General features: G+C 43.2%; 1 protein-coding gene across 2 annotated transcripts in view; it reads right to left on the bottom strand.

Moving 5' to 3' along the window:
* SDK1 (sidekick cell adhesion molecule 1) overlaps positions 1 to 22,161 on the bottom strand; it is a 367,483-nt gene that overhangs the window by 168,099 nt on the left and 177,223 nt on the right. For both annotated transcript variants that reach the window (XM_087912912.1, XM_087912913.1), the window contains exons 6-7: positions 2,805 to 2,916; positions 551 to 738 (exon numbers count right to left, since the gene is read on the bottom strand). In XM_087912912.1, the coding sequence (XP_087769038.1) occupies positions 551 to 738; positions 2,805 to 2,916 (300 nt within the window). The remainder of the gene's footprint in view (positions 1 to 550; positions 739 to 2,804; positions 2,917 to 22,161) is intronic.

The following is a 22,161-nucleotide window of genomic DNA, read 5'->3' as shown; positions in this document are numbered from 1 at the left end:
AGTTTTGCCTGGGAGAATATGTTTGCTTTTAGGTCTTTGTGTAAGTAATGTACGCCATTTTGGAGTCAGGCGGCCTTGAAATCCAATAAACAAACAACAATTTTCTACAAGAAAGGACATCCTTAATACCCTTCACATTGGCATCCACAAAGAAGAGATGAATGAATTTTGAAGACTGCCTTCCACTCCCTCGTTTATCTTTTATCCTCTATGGAGAAGTGTGATGGATAAGTCAACGGCATATTAAAACAGCTATTTCAACTGGCTCTTATCCTTTGGTTTAAGGCACTTAAAGTGGAAGAGGAAGAGGAAGAGGAAGAGGAGGAGGAGGAGGTGGAAGAAGAAGGAGGAGGAAGAGGAGGAAGAGGAGAAGGAGAGGAAAGAGGAGGAGGAGGAGGAGGAGGAGGAGGAGGAGGAGGAGGAGGAGGAGGAGAGGAAAGAGAAGGAGGAGGAGAAGGAGAAGGAGAAGGAGAAGGAGAAGAAGAAGAAGAAGAAGAAGAAGAGGAGGAGGAGGAGGAGGAGGAGGAGGAGGAGGAGGAGGAAGCATTACCCAGGATGGACAGGAAGGTGTTCGCTCTTTCGGGCTCGAGGGGGCTGTCACTCAGTTGTGCCTCACAGACGTACAATCCCAGGTCAGCTGAAGTTGGGTTTGCAATGGCGAGACGTCTGCCAGTCCTGCTGACCCCACTGAGGATTTTCCCATTCCTCTTCCAGGTGATACTTAATTTCTCAATGGGCCTAGGAGAGGGGGTAAAAAACACCTATCTGTTATTGCTTTGACATAAGTGATGGCTTTAAACATCACTCCACCAAGGAAGGAGCCCAAGTGTGCAGAGAATGAAGGGGCTTAGAAATAGGTTCAGAAGCAGCTCCCAGACCTTCCCCCCCCCTCTCTCTTTCTGTGTGTGTGTGGGGTGGGGGGTGGGGGTGGGCGTGGCTTAGCTCAACTGTTCTGTACTAAAGCTGCTTGGTGTTGTGGTCGTAAGTCAAGGACTGCCTGTATTGCTTCTTAATACTGGAAACTGAAGACAATCATCCCAGTAGGGTCAAGGCAAGAAGGCTAGATTAGGGCATGCCGAAGAAGCTCTATCTCCTCTCTCCCCCAAGAGAGAAGAGTGATGTGGCGCAGGGTGACCATCATGGCCCTGTTGGAGTCCGAGAAGGAAGTCAGCCAGCTGAAAGGGAGTGGGAGTATGGCTCCATTGGCTGTGGAAGAAACTGGAGAACGGCAAAGTCCGGTGGGCAGAGCAGGGAAGAGGTAGAACAAGGGAGAGGGAGTTCAGAGGAAGACGCAGGCCCACCCCCTCTTCATCCTAGGGCACACAGGGAGGAACGGAGAAGAGATTGTGTTGTGTGGCTTACGGGGAAGGAAAGGGCCCTGATTCCCTTCATTAGCCACAGCTGGGAAGACAGTTGATAAGAAAGTCAGGCTGCGTGTGGCAGGCTGCTGGGAGCAAACGTGACTTTATCCTGTGTTGTCGTGGCTTATCTGTGTTCCTGGCGTCTTCCCAACTGTGTAAGTTTAGCTGTGCTTTCAAGCCTGAAATTCTTGCTCCTGCCCTGCCAAACTAATTACCACAGTTTGGCTTGTTCGGACTTTAAGTTACAGTTTGTATTGACCATGTTTTGGACTTCATTTTCTGCAGTCAAAGGCTGTTCCTGGGAGAGTTTTTCTCCAGCCAGAAAGTAACCTGGACATTGGGGGCAAAGTTGGAGATAATAAAGGGACTCTTATTGAGTATCTGACTGTGTTGCCTTTCTGCCACGCCCTTTTGGGTCATCACAGCAACTTTGAAGAGTTCTGGGAGTTGAAGTCCACAGCTCTTCAAAGTTGCCAAGGCTGGACAGCCCTGATCTAGCCTCTCAATAAGCAAATACACATACAAAGTTCAAATAGTCACTGGAGCCTCTGAACATCTGCTGTTCTTCTATGTTGTCCATCAGCAGGGCAGGCTCCAGTGACGTCCAACAGCCATGTTTAATTATAATGGTAATTTTACTTTTTCATGCTAATGGTTTGTTTTGCCTAAGGGAAGGATGGTAAAAAATAAATGCTACTCAGGGGGTACATCTGTATTGAGAAATGCTTCCATTATAATTCAATTATAAATAATTGAAAACAATTGAAATCTCTGCTTTCGGAGGAAAAAGGCGATCGGATGGCTCCTCCAAGCATTTCCTTGCTTATTCAGAAGGAAAGCATGCTCGTTCCCGGTTTTATTAAGCCCTATTTTGGGTAGAATGGTTGCCCAGCAGTCAATACCTTGATTTCTCTTTTTCCAAGCATTTATTTTTGCCCCCAAAAGTGGAACAAAGTAAGAAAAGTCATTATTGATTTTAAAAAGTGATTAGCGCTCTGGCCAATTGTCGCAAACGGTGGGCCCAGATGAGGTAAATCTGGGGTTTTCTGTACCGTAGTAGTTTCTATACAAATAATTGATCTAATTATTTTCCTTTTCTCCTCGTTGTTGCCAGGGTAAAAATGAGTACCACTCAAGTGTGTGTGCGTAAGAAAGAGAGGTGTGTTTATGTGTGTATGAAATTACACACACACACACACACACACACATAATATCTCTCAAGATTTCTGCAAAGCAATCTGCATTTTAAAAATCTGCCTATTCTACCTCAGAAGAACACATATTTGGGGGGTTGAGGGGAAGGGATAGGAGGGAGCGAAGCAAAGTCTACATTGCCTTCTGCAAAATTCAATTTCCCATGCAAGAAATGTCCTTGCCTCCTGCTTCAGCCTTCGCTTGTTCTCCCACGAAGCTCGCGCTTGTCGGTGGCTGTGTTTACCTTACCTGCCATTGGCCAGACACTCCAGGATGGCTTCATTACTCCCAGTGGTTACACTTGAGTTGCGCGGAGGGATTACGATCACAGGATTCACAGCATTGGTTGAGGCATCGGCACCTGTAAAGGGGAGGAGGAAATCCCCATGAGTTGGAGCCAGTGGGAAGACCAGCAAGGAGTCAAAATGCCAAAAAGGAGAATATTTTGCAGCTCAAAGTTGAAATGGAGGCTCCTTGCTGCCCTCTGAGCTTGGTAGTTTTCTTGCAAATGTTTCATGACCCAAGTAGGGAACATCGTCAGAGCTAAAAGGGAGTGGGGTTTATGGAGGAGAAAGACTATGGGCTCCTTGGTGCTTTCTGAGTTTGTTGGGTTTCTTGCAGACGGTTCATTACCCAACTAGGAAATATTATCAGTGCTAGAAGGGAGTGGGGCTTATGGAGTGCATGAAGAAGAGGACTTAGCGCTCTCTAAGCTTGGTTATTTGCTTGCAGGTGTTTCATTACCCAAACTAGTGCTGGATAGCACTGCTAATGTTACCTAGTAAGGACAATGAAACATCTCTAAGAAAACAACCAAGCTCAGAGAATGCCAATCCTCCTATTGTTCCTCCTCCTCCTCTTCTTCTCCACAAAATCCCCTCCCTTCTCGCACTGATGATGTTACCTAGTTTGGAATTATGAAACATCTGCAAGAAAACCACCAAGCTCAGAGAGCACCGAGAGCACCTCAGGAGTTAAATGTTCACCCAGATCGTCATTTATATTGAACGTAAGAGCTTGATGGGTGGTGGGATCCATCTCTGTTGTTCTCTGCTCCCAATTAGGACTGGCAGGGCTCCAGGCCATTCCATTGTAGATCCCCCCACAATGTATATTGTACTTGAAGTTTCCTGTCACTGGAAGCAAAGCAATTTCTTTTTCTTTTTTTCTTTTCCTCCGCTAACCACGCACTTCTATTTTTATCAACCACTTGCTGTCTTATATTTTTAGGATCTTTTCATGTTTTGTTGAATCTTGCGAGTTCCCTGCGATTTCAAAATGAGGCTGTCAGGGTCCAACGAGTTCTGTTTTTTTAAAAAAAAAACTTTTTTTTTTTTTAAACATACACTGGGGAACAAAAACGAAATTAAGAAAGCAGCAGATCACAACAATTTCAATCCTCTTTCCTTATCGGAAAAGTAAATAATCCAAATCAGCTTCTCTTTTGTGAGTCAACAAACTGTAAATAATTTAGCTTATGCCGTCCTCAGACATTTTTAGGAAAAAAAAAAAAAAAAAAGGCTGGCAGAAGTAGGAGGGGAATCCTGCCAAGTTCGCCGTGTTTCTTTTTTAAAAATTTCAGTGAGTGTATTTAATAAGTAAATTAAAATACCAATATGTTATTGCTTTGCTTTGAGCTATTCATTTGGGGAAAACACAATATTATTTCCCTACATGAACAAGAGAATAATAACAGATTGCTAAAAATAAGAACTGCAATGAAAGAGTTGCGAAGGGAAGGAAAATTAAACTATGTCTAAACCAATGAAAATCCAAACTGGCTCATCAAACACTATACATTAAGGCAGCTTAGCATTATAAAACCCCAAATTATAAGTTAATGCAATTTAGAAGTCGCTACTGAAATATTTCAAATCCTTCCATCGCGAGTGAAAACATCTATTGTGACAAAGCAGAGGGCGAGAAAAAGAACTTTAACAAAGAATTTGGTTCCTTTTACATCTTTAGTGGAATAATATTGTAATTTAGGATACACACAGGAGAAAACAATGGCAACAAACAGGGGGAGAAAACAATGCTGCGAATACCACGGAACTGGAGCCATTGTTAATCTCCCCAGATTTGAACTGTTCACAGAGAAGCCAGCATTCAGATGTAATCTGTGATTCTGTGTTCAGCCACAAACCCTCCACCTTTGCCCACATAGCTGTACTTTCTAAGCTTCATATTCCTGAGAAGTACACGTGCGTGAAATATATGGACCCACCCCAAGCCTTGAGCCTGGGGCGCTGGATCGCTTTCCGATTTCGGCCTCAAAATCTTTCCAGAAGCAAGAAGCTTGTGGCTTGGCTAGCATGACCCTGTGGCCGGTTTGCCTGGCTTCATGCTGTTGACTTAAAGTGCCCATGCTTGTTAGGTGAAGATCCACGAAAGAGAGAAGGGTTGGGGTGTTTGGTGGTCTCTGAGCTTGCTTGTTTTCTGGCTCATGTTTCATTACTCAAACTAGGTAAGATCGTCGGTGCCAATAAGGAGTGGAGAGGAGGAGGAGGAGGAGGAGGAACTGTAGGGTCCTTGATGTTCTCTGAGCTTGGTTCTTTTCTGGCAGACCTTTCATTACCCAATTCAGTAACATCATCAGTGCTAGAGAAGGATTATGAGGTTTGGAAAGAAAGGTCCTATCCAAAGCAACGCGGACACATCTGGTATGGTCTTGGCGATTGCCTCATGATGTTGAATTCTCCCCAGGCAGAGAAGATGAGGGCCAGACAAGAAGCAATGGATGGAAGCACCTCAGAAGGAGACCCAACCTGGAACTAAGCAGGAAATTCCGGACGGGAAGAATGATTAATCAATGGAACTGTCAGCCTCCCAGAATCGTGAGCGTTGAAGGCGTTCAACAAAAGATTGGATGGCTGTTTGTCCAAGATGGAATAATGACTTCTGCCTAGGGAAGGGGGTTGGACTAGAAGACCTCCAAGGTTCCTCCCAGCCCTAAGATTCTATGATGAGTCTGGAAGAGGACAGTCCAGATAGGCCTCAGAAAGAGACTGATATTTGTTTCTAAAGAACAGCAATGCTGCGCTTGAATAACGGGAAATGAAAAGGTGGCAGTATTATTGAGGACTAAAGGCAAACATCACATTCACATTATATTGCAAATGGGCCAATATTCTTCTGCATATTCACGGAGCACCAAGAAAACCTCAACGGTTTAAGGATGTGGATTATTCTTTTGATAGGGCATCCACTTTTATGATTTATTTCGTGCAATTTATACTTCCTTTCCCTGTAGAACTGAATATACAGAAAGATCTCATTTCTAGAATTGGGATAGAACTGAGAGACTGGAACATCTGTCTCTCTGTCTTTCTCTCTCTCTCTCTCTCTCTCTCACACACACACACAAAGGAAAGTATTCAATGAATGTGTGTCCTCTTTCCAGGTTCAATGCTCAGGTTCACCATAGCACTACGTTTGTTTTTTGTGTTTTTTTTAAAGCAGGGGAACGATTAGAATGGACTAAAATGAGGAAAGGCCAAGAAAGACAGATTTAATTTGGCAATACATTCACCTCTGTCTCTCATTCCCAAGCATTGTTGGGGGGTTCCCTCCTGCCCCCAATTCTTCTAGCACTTCAAAAGGAATCAAAGAATCAATGAGGACCTGGGCTGACTTCTCGCCATTCATGCTTCGAGAGTCTCTTTGTGCCTAAAAAGATGAGTAGAAGAGCCAGAATGACAGCAGTGAGATGGATACAGGCCAGGCTTCATTAGCTACTTACTACTAATTGCAACGAGAACAACAGTGTCCAGCATCAATGCTTATTTCATTTCCATTCATCTTATGTACTAGAAGCACCCTATTAGCAAAATTAGTCATCTGATAATGGTTTCTGAACTTGTAGAGTTAAGATGAGGCCGATAAGGACTTAATATATTTCCTTTGAATCCTGGCACTATGGAAGAATAACGGCAGCCTTTTATCTCATGGAGGACTAATATATATATATTCCTAGAATAGAATATGCTGCACTCTTCAATTATACTCAACTCATCAACATAGTTTTGTGATCGGCTCACAGGAGGTCAACCAAGGGAGGAGTGATTAACCAATGTATAAACTCTTCATGTGTTAGAAAGGCTCTCATAATTAGGTGTCCACTTTCTTTTGGACTAGAACATATTTTTATTCCCCTTTGGTGAGTTTGAATCTGCTTACTGACATGCCATCATGCGCTCCTTGATGACTCAGCTGATGAGGAGAAAGCCAATGATGTTATACAGTCATACACAAAGAATAACAGACAATATAGTCAACAGTGTTTTCTTTGCAAATGACAACACAGCTCAGTTTTTTTTTAAAGTAGGTAGACCCTGAAACACAATCTTCCTGGCCTTGTCTGAAAGCCATCAAAGACCCAAAGAACAGACAATCTGTCTTTCTCAAGGAAAGGACAGAGAAGCTCCCATTTTTACTAATCCACATCTACACTTTGATATAATGGTCTTGATGCCAACTTCTCCATATTTGGAAGAGGTCATTAAACTTAGGGATGACAAGGGGAAATTTATTGGATTACCCCAGTCTTACAGAAATGACAGTCCAGGAAGAGACCATCTCATGGTTACCCCCAAGGCCTAAAAAGTTTGCATGACTATTGCCGTCAGGAATCCAAGGACTTTAGCCTGGAAACCATCACCTCTGTCAATAGAGATGTAAGACAGGAGCAGGCAGAGCTGGGTGGGTGGAGTTAAATGCGTCATCAGTTTACAGTCCTTGCATTGCCACAAGAGATCCAAGCGCAGACCCTTCTTGAATTCTCTTTATCTAACACCAATTTAGTGCTGACTGTTAGTTGACCTGATTCTTCTGTATAAGTATGAATAAATCTTCCATGCTGCAGTTTTACATCTGATTTTGATTCTTTGCACCTGACCGATGGAGGAGATGGGGATGATAAAGATGGAAATGAGGAGATATCAGCGCCTAGGAGACATCTCCCCACAGAAGAGAGGCTAACTTAAACCAACCCGCTTAAGTCTTACATTTAAGGCAACTGTGATTGCCTGTTGGTGTATGAGGTTGTGTGTCCATTATTTTGCTGGCAAACAAATACTATTTGCAAGCAGACCACAAATGTAGAGTTGACCTCAGCACTTTGGACAGGGAATTCTACCAATAGAACTACTCGTTATTAGCAAGCAAATTCTCCATTCCAGAGACATTTTGAAAAGTATTGCAAGCCCCTGAAAGCTATGGAAAATTAAGCCACATATTTCAGCACTTTCTAGTCAGAACTTGGCTGCTCACCTCAAAAGCAGGGATAATTTCTGTTCCCTGTTCTGAACTCACTTTCTAACAACTCTTTGCATTCAAAAAGCAATTTGGGAGTTCAGACTGTCACTGACCCTCAATGCACAGCAAGAAACTCTTTCTTTCCTTTCTTTTTCTTCCTTTTTTTCTCGTTTCCCAGAAACGAAGCAGCTGACACATCGCTGTAGCTTTTAACTTGAATATATATAGCTGTGAGACATATTTTATCCAAAGGACGTTCAGGTAGCTTTTCATAATTTTTTAAAATAGCTTTGATATCAAATACATGACTTCCAGGAGTGTGCAATTTTGCACAATGAAAGGGAACCGGCACTGCAGTTGGACAGCGTGAACAATTAGGCTTTCAAAAATTGTTCAAGGAGAAACTGTTTCAAGGCCTGTTCTCAGAAAAAAAAACTTCCAGGTGGGAACCAGTTAATTTGCATCATTTACCTGGCCAGAAAAAAACTATGTTGTTCCCTTAAGGATGGCATTTGAAAGACAAAGACTACATTTGAGTAGGAATCTAAAACAGCAGATCAAATGGATGCTAAATAGAGTTGTGTCATTTCAGGGTGTATGAAAGCAAGGAAATCGGCCTCCTCCATGGACACTGGACATAGAATCCTAGAGCTGGAAGGAGCCTTGAAGATCAACATCTAATCCAACCCCGCAGCTCAAAACGGTCCTGGTCAAATGGTTGTCCTGTCTATTTTTGAAAACCTCCAGTGATGGAGTACCAACAACTCTGGGAGTCAAGCTGTTCCATTAATTAATTGTTCTCATTGCCAGAAAATTCCCGGGTTTCTCTTTAACAAACTTCCACCCATTAGTTCTTGTCTTGGGAAACAGCACCCGTCTGTGTTCAGCAGAACTTTTTAGCAAGTTTAATAAGGACATGGATTTGATTTGATTTAATTATTTGTTTTAGAGAGAGAGAGAGAGAAAGAGTCAGTTTGACCTAGTGGTTAAGGCAACAGGCTAGAAACCAGGAGGCAGCAAGTTCTGGTCCTGCCTTAGGAATGAAAACCAGCTAGGTGACTTTGAGCCAATCACCAGGAGACAGCGAGTTCTAGTCCTGCCTTTGTTAGACCACTTACTAGGAGACAGCGAGTTCTAGTCCTGCCTTAGGCATGAAAACCAGCTAGGTGACTTTGAGCCAATCACCAGGAGATAGCGAGTTCTAGTCCTGCCTTTGTTAGGCCACTTACTAGGAGACAGCGAGTTCTAGTCCTGCCTTAGGCATGAAAACCAGCTAGGTGACTTTGAGCCAATCACCAGGAGACAGCGAGTTCTAGTCCTGCCTTTGTTAGGCCACTTACTAGGAGACAGTGAGTTCTAGTCCTGCCTTAGGCATGAAAGCCAGCTGGGTGACTTTGAGCCAATCACCAGGAGACAGCGAGTTCTAGTCCTGCCTTTGTTAGGCCACTTACTAGGAGACAGTGAGTTCTAGTCCTGCCTTAGGCACGAAAGCCAGCTGGGTGACTTTGGGCCAGTCCCTATGGCTTGAGAGACAATTCGATCGGTTCTCATCGCAAGCAGTAGATCAATGCTAGAGGCTGATCTGAAAAAAAAGCGGTCCCTGCCCTTGTATGAAAACGCTAGGAGAGAAGAAAGAAGAAGAAACTTTTCCTGGGTGAACATACATATAAGGAACAGCTCTGCGAACAGATCTCCTCACTGAATGCCAATCACATTCCAGCTCATCTTTCAGCACACAGTGAAATGGAGAAGAAAATTCACGCCACTTCACACTCTGCCAGATAAGGGGATGGATGACTGTTTCGCTCCTCTCTCTTTGCTGACTTGCTACGTGAATACTGCTGCGTTGGCAATGCACCGAGAATTCCATTTTAGTTGTGTGAACTGGCCCCGGGAGGCTGTGAAGAATCTTCAGGAAAAGTAGAAGAATACCGTTCCGTATTTTTCAGGCTGTCCCAAGCTAACTTTAAAAAAAAAAAAAAAAAACAATAATAAATTTTCCTAGAGCATAAAAACATAGAGCTCAGCAAATAAAAAGACAAACGCAGACCCAAAGGCTCAGGTTGCGTTTGATTTGTGATACGTGGTTATCACAGAAACTTAATCTTTAAGGTTGGCCCTTGCATGCGTTTTGTATGTTTTGCATTCCTCCAGATAAATCTTATTATGAGAAGGTGGGAAATGCCAGGGGTTTGAAAATAAAACCATTTTTTAAAAAATTATTTGGGCAATTTAGCTATTTTTAGCCAATTATATAAGAGAAGACCTTACTTTTTCTTCAGGAGCAAGTGTAATTTATTGCCGGAAGAATGCAAAAAATAAAAAAATAAAAATTACCTCTGCTCTTGGCAGGTGCTAAATGAGAGTATAGTAACAGGCTAAAATTTTGTCTTGAAGCAAACATTCAGATGCACAAAACCAACAATGGCCTTTGTTAGCATATGATTTATTTCCTTAACTATATCAAACTCTTTGGGGGATGTTGTTGCAGCTGTCTTTGCAAGGAATGGGAAGGCAAATAAATATATTTTGATGGGAGGGAGAGAGGGAGAGGGAAGGAAGGAAGGAAGGAAGGAAGGAAGGAAGGAAGGAAGGAAGGAAGGAAGGAAGGAAGGAAGGAAGATGAGTGTATTGGTGACTAAGAAGAAGGAAGGAAGAAAGGAAGGAGAGAGGGAGGGATAGTGGGTGAATAAGTGGGAGGGAGAGAAGGAGAGGGAAGGAAGGAAGGAAGGAAGGAAGGAAGGAAGGAAGGAAGGAAGGAAGGAAGATGGGTGTATTGGTGACTAAGAAGAAGGAAGGAAGAAAGGAAGGAGGGAGGGAGGGATAGTGGGTGAATAAGTGGGAGGGAGAGAGGGAGAGGGAAGGAAGGAAGGAAGGAAGGAAGGAAGGAAGGAAGGAAGGAAGGAAGGAAGGAAGGAAGATGGGTGTATTGGTGACTAAGAAGAAGGAAGGAAGAAAGGAAGGAGGGAGGGAGGGATAGTGGGTGAATAAGAGGGAGGGAGGGAGGGAGGGAGGGAGGAAGGAAGGAGAGGCAAAGAACTCAAAATGGTGTCCACGACCACGTGTTTCTTGTGATGTATACAAAACATGGGTTGGCTTTTGATCACATGCTGCCATCTTGACTTCCTTGATTAACCCCAGGGAAGAGAAAGGCCACTTCTACATGATAACTTTGTGCCAATCGGAAACCTATTCTTGACTTCCACAATTTACATTAGCTGTATTTTATGGCACAGTTGCGATGGATTTAAATTTGTAATAAAACTATTTTTTTTTAAAAAAAATATGGATTTCTGGAGGCCTTCTCAAGTGTCCATTTTGCCATTTGCAAGAATTCTTGCTTCAAAACATTTTTTTTTTTGCAATATTGCAAATCAATCTGCTCTTTAAAGGGTCACTTGCTTTCCCATCCTGAAAAAGCATCCAAAGGGATGCACCGTGTGGGTGGCATAGAACTGTAGTACATAATTAAATCCATCTAAAGCAGGGGTGTCCAACCTTGGCAACTTTAAGACTTGTGGACTTCAACTCCCAGAATTCCTCAGCCAGCTTTTGCTGAAGTCCACAAGTCTTAAAGTTGCCAAGGTTGGACACTCCTGATCTAAAGTATTATTTTAAACCAGAGTAAGGCTGCAAAAAATGTATTATCACCAAATCCTTGAATGAGGGGTCCCCATGTTTATTCTTTAGACTTGATTAGTATTGCATCTCTTAAGATATCACGGCATATTAATCACATAGCACCTTGTGTAGCCTATAACAATCGCTTGGTTCTGCAATGGTTTAAAGAACATCAGGTGCCATATGGTATCAAAATCCAGCAGAAAATGTAAATTAAACACAACAAGGATCAAGATAAACTGCTTGCTAGAAACCTGAGGAGAAAATACTGAATCCAAGTAGCTATAAATACTAATTATGAACTGGAAATGAAACACCCACTTCATAATTCAGAACAGGAGAGAATCCCTCCCATTTGCCCAATTCTTAGACCGTTCAGCTCCTTCAGGTACCTTAGTGGAACTATAGAAAATAAAAATAGTAACTCAGAAATTCAACCCTCAAGGCCATTGCCAAGATTAAATATGAATTATAATGTTGAAATGCAATCTCAGGATTATCCCAATGGTACAAAACAAATAAAATAAAATAAAAAAAGCTTTTAAACTGAATTCTGGTTGTCCCTCAGAAATCTAAGCAGATGGAAGGAGTATCCAACTTATTTAATATATATATTTATCAGGGCGCCTTCCATGCAATCAGCTTCAAAGGTACAACAGGAATATCAGCAAATTGTTTAGAGGGCTCATCAGCAAAAGGATAATTCTGGACCTAATGAAAGATTAACTAAGCCATGAACGCTAAACAAGCTTCTGTCCTGGATACGGGAGGAATGGTTATTTCCAATATGTTCACTATTCAGCAGACCTGTTTTGCTCTAAAAGCAAACAAGCTGCAGAGAGAAAAAAAATATTTATCTGCCTCATTGACCTAAAAATGTACCTTGGTTCCATCTGGCATGGGTAGCCTGCAATATGGTGGCATTAAAATTGTTGGTGTGTGTGTGTGTGTGTAAGAGAGAGAGAGAGAGAGAAAGAGCGAGAGAGACACTGTTTGCTTCGCATGTCTAGGGTTCTTTTGCCTTCAGAAACAAGCTTCAAGGAAATGCGAAATAAACTAATAAATCAAGGAGAATCTTTTTAGCTCCGGATTGAAATGAAGGCAGCTTGGTGCTCTCTGAGCTTGCTTGTTTTCTTGCAGATGTTGCTTGACCCACACTAGGTAACATCATCAGTGCTGGGGTGAGAAATGAGTAAGTGCCTTTTTGTGCCCCGTACTTCAATTACCTCCGGATTATCTGGGCATAAGGCTAAACTTGGAATTAAATAACTCCAGAGGTACATAAAGGGATGTTAACCTCCTGCTGAAAACGAATAACAGAATAACAAGAGTTGGAAGGGTCCTTGGAGGTCATCTAGTCCAACCCCCACTCTAGCAGGAGAGCCTACGCTGTTCTGGACAAATAATCAGTGCAGAATACCACTGGCTGCAATCTCTATCTGGAAAGAATTGTAACCCATCCTTTTCTTCATCATCAATTTGATGCAGCCGAGACGTGTGATTGCATTATACTTTGGGACTTGATCAAAAGTTCTATTTTTATTTTTTTTTAAAGCTGCCATGACTACATAGATACATTCAACTCTGAACATCAGAAATGATGAGAGGGAATGCGGAAAAGGGATTTGTTTGGAGCACTGGTGGGATTCAAATTTGTTTACTACCGGTTCTGTGGCTTGGTGGGCGTGGCAGGGGAAGAAGACTGTAAAATCTCCAATCAGAGGTGGGATTTGCCAGTTCTCCGAACTACTCAAAATTTCCGCTACCGGTTCTCCAGAACTGGTCAGAACCTGCTGAATGCCACCTTTGGTTTGGAGGTCTCTTCTAACAGAGACCCCCAAAATTGTATCAAGAGCTGAAACAGAATGATGCAATTGTTGAAAGTCTGTGTCAGGTGTGTCCGATCTTGCAACTTGAAGACCTGTGGACTTCAACTCCCAGGATTCCTCAGCCAGCTTAAAGTTGGCCAAGGTGGGACCCTCCCACCCAGTCTATATGGGTCCTTGGATAGAAATTCCAAATAGTGGGTCAGAATTAGTGGAGCAAAACCCAACAATAGGGAGGGCTGGACCATTAACCAGGACCTTCTGTTCAGAAAGGGGAAAATTTAACCCCACCATTTAGAGAAAAATGTGACAGAGAGACAAGCCAACTACTTATCTGTCCATCCATCCTGCTGGCTGCCACGTCCCTACTCAGGGTTATTACTGGCGTTTCTCCAGACGCGATCGTTGTATGAAATATTTTTTAAATACATTTACAGAGAACTAAAGAAATTAGATTGCACTTACAAAGCGGATGAAAAGCTGTTCTATCGATCTAAGATAACCTCTTCCCTGCGCAGGCGTAGAAATACCCGGAATTTGACAAGCATTATTGTTTTTTTCTTCCTTTCTGCCAAATCCTGACCGCCTTATCTCTCTCTCACCCTGCTGTTTTTTTAAGTGCTTTTCCTTCTGATGGAAGGCCGGCATCGCGACGTCGAAGGAACCAAACGGGGGAGTTTTAAGAAACAGAGAACGGACGGCAAAGCCAAGTCAACGAGGAGATTGAGGGAGAAGAAGGAAAAAACAGATTAAGCCCCAAGATGGACGGCTGGAAATGAGCCATCGTAGGAAAAAAATTCAGTAGGAAGAATGGAAAGGAGGCTGTGTTGTGTGAATGAAAAGCTAGAAGAGGTTTCATTGAAACCACCGCCTGAAAGTGGCTTTTCAAGACCAAGGAGAGGTAGCCCTTGAGTTATGCCCATTCGTTGAGCGGTTGCTCAAACTTACAATGGTGTTGAGAAAAAGCGACTTGTAATCATCACGGCGTTCCCACGGTCATATGATAAATATTCAGGTGTCTGGCAATCAGAGGTGGTGTTCAGCCGGTTCAGACTGGTTCTAGAGAACCGGTAGCAGAAATTTTGAGTAGGTCAGAGAACCGGCAAATAATGGCCCCGCCCTTATCTATTCTCTGCCTCCCATTGAGTCCCAGTTGATCGACTGGGTCTCCTTTGGTTGCCCTGCCCAGCACAGGAGAACGGAGCTGGAAAGCAGGTTAGTGGGGTGGGGAGGGAAGGGGGGATTTTGCAGTATATCCTTCCCTTGCCATGCCCACCATGCCACACCCACCAAGCCATGCCACGCCTACCAGGCCATGCCCACAGCTGATTGGCTGAGTCTTCTTTTGTTGCCCTGCCCAGGAGAACGGAGCTGGAAAGCAGGTTAGTGGGGTGGGGAGGGAAGGGGGATTTTGCAGTATATCCTTCCCCTGCCATGCCCACCAAGCCATGCCCAAAGAACCGGTAGTAAATTTTTTCAACCCCACCACTGCTGGCAATTGGAATGAGACAACTTGCCACGGCCAACTCAGAATAGAATAGAGCTGGAAAGGACCTTGGAGGTCTTCTAGTCCAGCCCCCTGCTCAAGCAGGAGAACCTATACCACCTCAGACAAGTGACTGTCTCGTCTCTTCTTAAAAACCTCCAGCGACGGAGCGCCCACAATTTCCGAAGGTAAGCTCTTCCACTGGTTAATTGTCCTCACTATTAGGAAGTTTCAACAGTGGCCCCCCAAAAAAGAGCTAAAACCGAGCACAATTCACTTAACAACCTCTTCAGTTAATGATGGGAATTCAGGCCCCAACTGTCATTATAAGTCGAGGACTACTGCTAAGCGCAAACGGGTGGTGTAGAGCTTATACGCCGTCGTAGATAGCTGCGACTAGTCTAAATGTATGTCAAGGATAAGCAACGTGTTCTCAGTAATCACTTTCTTTCCTATCCAGGTAATTTCTCCCCCCGCCCCCCGCCCAAATTGCAGATCTTCATGACGATAACGATAATGCAGGTGTATCCTCATCTGCTTTGCTGCCTACATTCACTCCAATTCTGGCTCCCTCACCCATCCTAGTTATCCAGTGAAATTTCCTGACGTTCAAGGGAGTCGTTAGGAGAATTTCCTTAGATTTAAGCTCTGAAAACAGTTGAGCTCTCTGGTTAACCCACTGCTGCCCTTCTACATCCAAACCTGTTTGCACGGACGCCGTGTACATAATGCAAATTAAGGGGACGGTCGCACCGTGCATATGACTTCAATTTCACAGATTAGGTCATCGGCACGAAGATGGCATCCTTGCTTCCACCTGGATCATCGTCATCTTCTTTTAACCACCTCATAATCCCTTGTGGGGTGGAGTCTAGGCAACTGAATGGAGCTAGCAGAGTGTTATAATGGCCGGATGCCCTTCCTGTCCCCAATGTGGAGTTTTGTGCAGCAGATATATTCTCATTGTGAACAGAAAAATAAAGATCTGCCTCTACCAAGGATTGAACTCACAGCCTCCCGATTCTGAGGGCGAGAGTTTCCCCTCTGGGCCACCGCACCGCTCCCTTGCTTCTGCCTGGATGGGCACCTAATATTTCTACGCGTGTTACTGTTAAGGGACTGGGAAGCAAGGCCAGGTTACAAGTGTAAAAGAAATGGTATCATAAATGAATAACATCTTCAAACTGGTTGCAAGACTGATGCACATCGACCGACACGAGAAGTTCTGGGCAGGTAAGAGTTCTGCTGAAAAGGTTTCGATTGATTTGTGCTGTTGGGTAGCCTAGCCCAACGGAGCAAACATTTAGGGAAGCCAGATGATCTGAAATAATAGAAAAAGAAATGAGAAGGCATTATCCCCGAGCCAAAGAGGGATGCTTCCCCAAGTGCTAATGTCACAGGACGGAGAATTCTCCTGCAGAGACACATAATATCCTTCAGACGGTGACATTTTATTTGAAAGCTGGCAGAGACCACAGCATTTATCTTGGCTGCCCTCTTGCTACCATCTAGCCCTGGTTTCTCCAAAGCTCAGCTCTGCGGTTGTGACCCAAAGCGCGGGGTGCCACAAACAGAAACCAGAGCGAGGAACCAGCCAAACAACATCCTGAGATGCCTACATCCATGCCTGTTGAATCAAACGAAGCAGACCCTTAAATTAAAAGCAGGCTAGACATCTAAATAAGACCACTCGTACGCATGGAGCCCGTACCCTCAACAATTATGCTGAAATGGTTCTTAAAAAATAAGGACTTCAACCTTTCATCTCTTCAGAGATCCTTTTGCAAGACACAGGGTGCAGTCAGCTCTTGACCTCGGCTTCCTGCTACATTAATTGACTCAAGGGGAGCCTTCTGGGCTGGCCTGATTAAACAGAGCAATTAAAGAAGCAAAACATCCTTTGCCCATAATAAGTGAGTGTTTGCTATTGCAGGAGGCTTTCTTATTAAGGACTGGGTAGACACGAGATAGAACACATCCATCCATCCATTTTAGTTTCACCTTCTCCAGGACTGGAAGGGAAAGCTGCCCGAAACGATACTTGGTGTGAACGCAATTTTAAGGCATTCCCAGAAAGCAAGAACGAAGCCCTGGATGCAGCACTGTCATTTGCAGTTTTGCAGCACAGCTAATCCCGCGTCACACTTGCAACCTCATCTCTACTTGTGAGCCTAGTTCGTTTTTGGGGAGGTGGGGGGCACTGCTACGACTGTATATCCCAAATTGGAACACTGACAATTGCACTTCAAGGGGGTTATGGAGGGTCCAGGGAAGTTTTGGGGTGAGACATTAATTCTCCTGATTACTGTCAGGTGCGAGCAACCAGACCCATAGGTGGAGGTTGAATTAATTGTTTTATTGCTCATGCCTATAATACAGGAACCTTCTCAGATTGGAGGTTTGCATCTGAGTCAGTGGCACTCAAAGGGGGGCAGATTTTGGCCTTCTTATGCCCATGTAGAGATTCCAGACTAATTCCCTGTTTGACTCCTCCCCACTGGGTTGGTTAGTTTCTCTTCTACAGTTATTTTTATCCTGGGTGGCCTCTTTCATCGCTAACGTGAAGAAAAATTAGACTTCCACAAAATCCTGCAAATGAGGGCAAAGATTTTGCATGCCTTGAAGGCTTTCTAGACCTAAGAAGGCTTGCTTGGAAGCCTCACATAAAAAAATATTTTAGCCCCTGTTCATTTATGATCTAGGCATTATACTGAATAATTTCCCAATTATTGGTATGCAGAAAGCCGCCCAGAAAATTTAGTACCTCTGCCTGTCTCTCTCTCTCTCTCTCTCCTTCTGGCACATCAGCTTTGTTAAAAGAACAAAAAAAAAAAAAAAGGAACGAAAGAAAAAGCAAAGAGAAATGAATGACTAGATTAAACAAGCTGATAGCATACATCTTGTCTGGCTTTTTCGCATCATTCCATCACCCATACACTTTCTCTGTTTCACTAAATTAGGTAAATTTACCTTCCATTACAGGGTCTGCAAAATGGCCCTTCCAAATCCTCACAGGCTTTAATATCACCATGGTAATGCAATGCTGCAGAAAAGCTACTCATTTAATTTTTCCCTGGGCCCTATTGATTTATGGCCCGTTAAAGAGGATTTGGAAATGCAGGCAGAACAAACCTTTCCACATTTCCTTCAACCAAGGCTGGCCATTACGGTAGGTGTAGCCCAGGCATGATAATCATAAGATGGGATGATATTGGAATATTACACTCTAATCATATCCACCTGGTGTTCATTTCAGACTAACATCTGATAGAGCTGTAGATATTTACACAGAGAGAGAGAGAGAGAGAGAGACAGAGAGAGGGAGGGAGAGAGAGAGAGAGAGAGAGAGAGAGAGAGAGAGAGAGAGAGACTGACTATGTTACAGCAGGGAAATTTTACATGGGATTTTTTTTTTAAATGCACTTGCATAATAAGGAAAAGAAAACACACCAGCCGATCATAAAAGGTGCAAGAATTGTCATGGCTTTTGCCCTGCTTCTTCCATCTTTTGCAAGTATAGTTCAATAAATGCATGTGGATAGCTGACAGAAGAGAGAAAAAATGTAAGTGGGAAAAGTTTATTGTACCCTACAGCATCCTCATCCTGAATACATAGAAGCGATTTTTTAAAAAATTCAGCGTTTTATGGAAAAATCACATTTTATTAAAATTATACGCATGTACGAAGGTTTTTTTTTTTTTTTTAAAGCCACGTTTAGTTTCTCAGTTGATTCTTTTCTTTTTTTCTTCAGGAGGGTATACTTTATAGAATGCAATAATTTTCTAGGAATCAGACGTGGTCTTGATCAAATTTTCATGAGAGTTAGAAACAAGTGAAAGAGAGAAGATTGCCCAAGAGGCGTAGTCTATAAAAGAAACCTTTCTCTTAGACTTACACCTTGACAAAATATTTATTCTGAAGATGGCAGTAGTTTATTTACTACTTGCTTTGCAAAGTTTGGGAAAACAGCCCTCAGATCAAAGAATCCAGGCTAACAGGGACACCAACTACTGTATTTCCTAGATTGGTGGGAAACTATCAGCCAGGCAAGGAGGAGGAGTCAAGTGGGGAACTAGCCTTGAGACTTGGGCAACCACAAGAGACTTAGGGCTGACCCCTCCTGAGTTTCATGGAACCTTGTTGGTTTGTTCTCAAGGGAAGATGACACTGGAGAGATTTTTGCATTATAAGTCAGACATTTAACTTGAACATTTCATCTATGGATCCGGTTGCTTAGGCTTTGACATAAACTGTCTCTTTCTTATCCAGGCACGTCCACAACTTTCACCTAGCGCTCACAATATTACCCATGTTGTTGTGCAATGATGTAACAGTTATATATTCATCAGGAAAAGTCAACTTAGCTTTTAAGGAAGACTAAAGACAGTGCTATAGAGCAGAAGTCTCCAACTGTGGCAACTTTAAGCCTGGCAGACTTCAAATACCAGAATTCTGGGAATTGAAGTCTGCCAGGCTTAAAGTTGCCAAGGTTGGAGACCCCTGCTATAGAGAAACAGGGTGTATCAGGCATTGTCCAGAGGACACAGGCCAGGAGAGAGATGGCCACTGAAAGTTAGTTGAAACCAGGAGTATCTAACTTTGGCAGCTTTAAGACTTGTGGACATGGCTGGCTTGGGTATTCTGGGAATTGAAGTCCACTAGTCTTAAAGTCGCCAAAGTTGGCCTCTCCTGGTTTGAACTTTTCCTCTTTCCTTCAGCAACCTTCCCACCACAACAGGGCAAGGCAAGGCACAAAGAGTAGAAACCAACAATTGCCACATTTTAATAGAATCTAAGTAGGATGTGGGAGGGTGGGGAACAAGACAGTGAGAGGTCATTGTGTACCGAAGCCGACACTCAATCTGCAGTATGTACACTTTTGGGCAAAGTGGAATTATAAGGAATTAGGTGTGTTCAATTCAATCGTTTTGCAATCTAATCATAAGGAGTCGTCCCCACCGCCTCCCAGTACAATGTAAGAGTGATTAGTAGCATAATGAAATTCACCAGAAAATGTGGAAGACGTACTTGAACAATGCAGCTGCTAAAAAGAAAAAAGGTTCCAGAATTGTAATAATATAAGCAACAGCATAATCTCAGAATGTATTTTGTGCTGTCTGCTGTGGAAAATAATAGCTGCTCTGAGCTGAGCCATCAGGAACAGGAAAATGAGTCTTTAATTTAAAACAATCAGGTAGAATGTGATAGGAATTTATTTTATTTTATTTATTTTTGGAGAACCTGGACAATTTCTACCAACCAAAGCAAATATCACTTGGACAAGATGATCTTGTAGTTTTATTCTGTTAGTAAGCTTGGACAACCTCCTAAGTAAGGTTTCTTTGCAGATTTGTACATCCTTGAACAGGGTGGAGCAGCTAAGAAGCATCCGCTTACAAATTGTTCTAAGCTAACCATGACATCTGCTGGTTTATTCCAAACCTTAGTAACCAGAGGCTATCTCCATGGAAACACGTCCTGACCAGCAGAGTCCAAATATACCTTTGAGGTGACATGGGAAGCTTCAAAAGACTCTGAATAGCCACGTGCTCCGTTCAAGCGTCTTTGCGTATCTGATGATTGAAAGGGAATTAGGAAGAGCTAGAGAGACAAGAGACAACACCAACCTGACCAAGTCTTCAGGGTTTGTTTTTTTAAAAAAATATTATTCTTGGATGGATTGTTTTCTCTATGTCCACCTCCAATAGCTAGGAATTAAAAGAGGAGAAGACAACCGTCTCTAGATATGCAGATCAAATAGGAAGTTTCAAAACTCAGTCCAAGGGTACTAGGTGAAGTGTTTGGCTGCTCGGTGTGTACGCAAATATTAATGTTGTTGCTTGTCCGTGATCGGAAAACTCTGCTTGTGAGTTCTTTGGACTTTGATCACACATATTACAACAGGGGTACAGATATTGCCACAAAAACAAGCACAGGGAAGGGGAAAATCTTCCAAAAAAACATATTATTCTGTAGGGTCCTTGGTGTTCTCTGAGCTTGGCTGTTTTCTTGCCAATGAGCACCCAGTTAGGTCACATCATCAGTGTTCGAAGGGAGTGGAGTTAGTTGGGTATTGAAACCTCTGCAAGAAAACAACCAAGCTCACAAAAGACCCCGGAGTATTCCTCCTCCTCCTCCTCCTCCTCCTCCTCTCTACAGATGCACTCCTTCAAGCACAGATAATGTTGCCCAGTTGGGTGATGAAACGTCTGCAAGAAAACAACCAAGCTCAGAGAGCACCAAGGACTCCACAGCCTTCCTTCTCCTCCTCCTTTTCCACAGACTCATTCCTTCAAGCACTGATAATATTACCCAGTTGGGTCATGAAACATCTACAAGAAAACAACCAAGCTCAGAGAGCACCAAGGACCCCACAGACTTCCTCCTCCCCTCCACAAACCCCACTGCCTTCGAGCACTGATAATGTTACCCAGTTGGGTCATGAAATGTCTGCAAGCAAACAACCAAGCTCAGAGGGCACCAATGACCCCTCCACAGTTCAATCCCGAGCTCCAGATCTTCTCTTCTATAGGTAAACGTCCTTCTATTTTAAGAATAGCCTCCTGGACGGAACCTAAAACACGAAAATCAAGATCCCGAGATCAAGAAATTCATTTGGGAGGCAAAATATGGTGGTTGTGCTAATGGCCTTTTTTTAAAAATATTTTTTTATAACCCTGCATGACTCTGATCGATTCAACCCCGGATGATATTAAAATAAAATATACATATACTACCTATTGGCGAAAACTGTGCTGGAGTGCTGAGTCCATCACCAAAGTCACAGATGACAGTTTTTTGCCTAACCACCAGCTGTGGCAAGGTTGAATGCAAGTCAAATGGATGTAATGTCAGCCATTTCCCCAAACAAGTTTGCTTTGATTCACACACACACACACACACACACACTCTTTTTTTTGCATGCAATGCTATTCTTGATTTTTTTTTTCTTTTTCGTTGGACTCAAGAGCTCCTGCTGTGCCTGCTCTTCTCCTTCCCTTCCTTGGAGCCTCCTTTCTTCAGGGCTGGAGATTCTGCTTGTTCTGTAATTTTTTTTTATTTCTCCACTAAATCTTTGGAAACGGTACTGCGGAAAGCCCCAGGAGCCAAAACAGCAACGATGAAGTAAAATGAGAAGCAGAGCTGTCTTGTTTAATCTATGAGTCTTCCCAGGAAGGATTCTGTTTTGAAAATTTGTAAATGAGGCAGAAGAGCGTCCATCAAAACTGTGGCCAGCCAGGCCCGACATAACAAGAACCCGCAGGTTCTCCTGAATCTGCGGATCAGACCAACAAACTATCTTCCAATACTTCAGGAGTGCATGTAGCCAAAGCGACATCTGCACAATGTATGTAACAGGGAGTTGGAACAACAGAGTTGGAAGGGACCTTGGAGGTCTTCTAGTCCAGCCCCTTG

Source organism: Pseudonaja textilis, chromosome 14 (genome assembly GCF_049901715.1).
Source record: "Pseudonaja textilis isolate UNSWEBS1 chromosome 14, rPseTex1.2, whole genome shotgun sequence".
NCBI classification, from domain to species: Eukaryota; Metazoa; Chordata; class Lepidosauria; order Squamata; family Elapidae; genus Pseudonaja; species Pseudonaja textilis.
The sequence above is the reverse complement of the archived record's forward strand: the minus strand, read 5'-3'. Positions and strand labels throughout refer to the sequence as shown.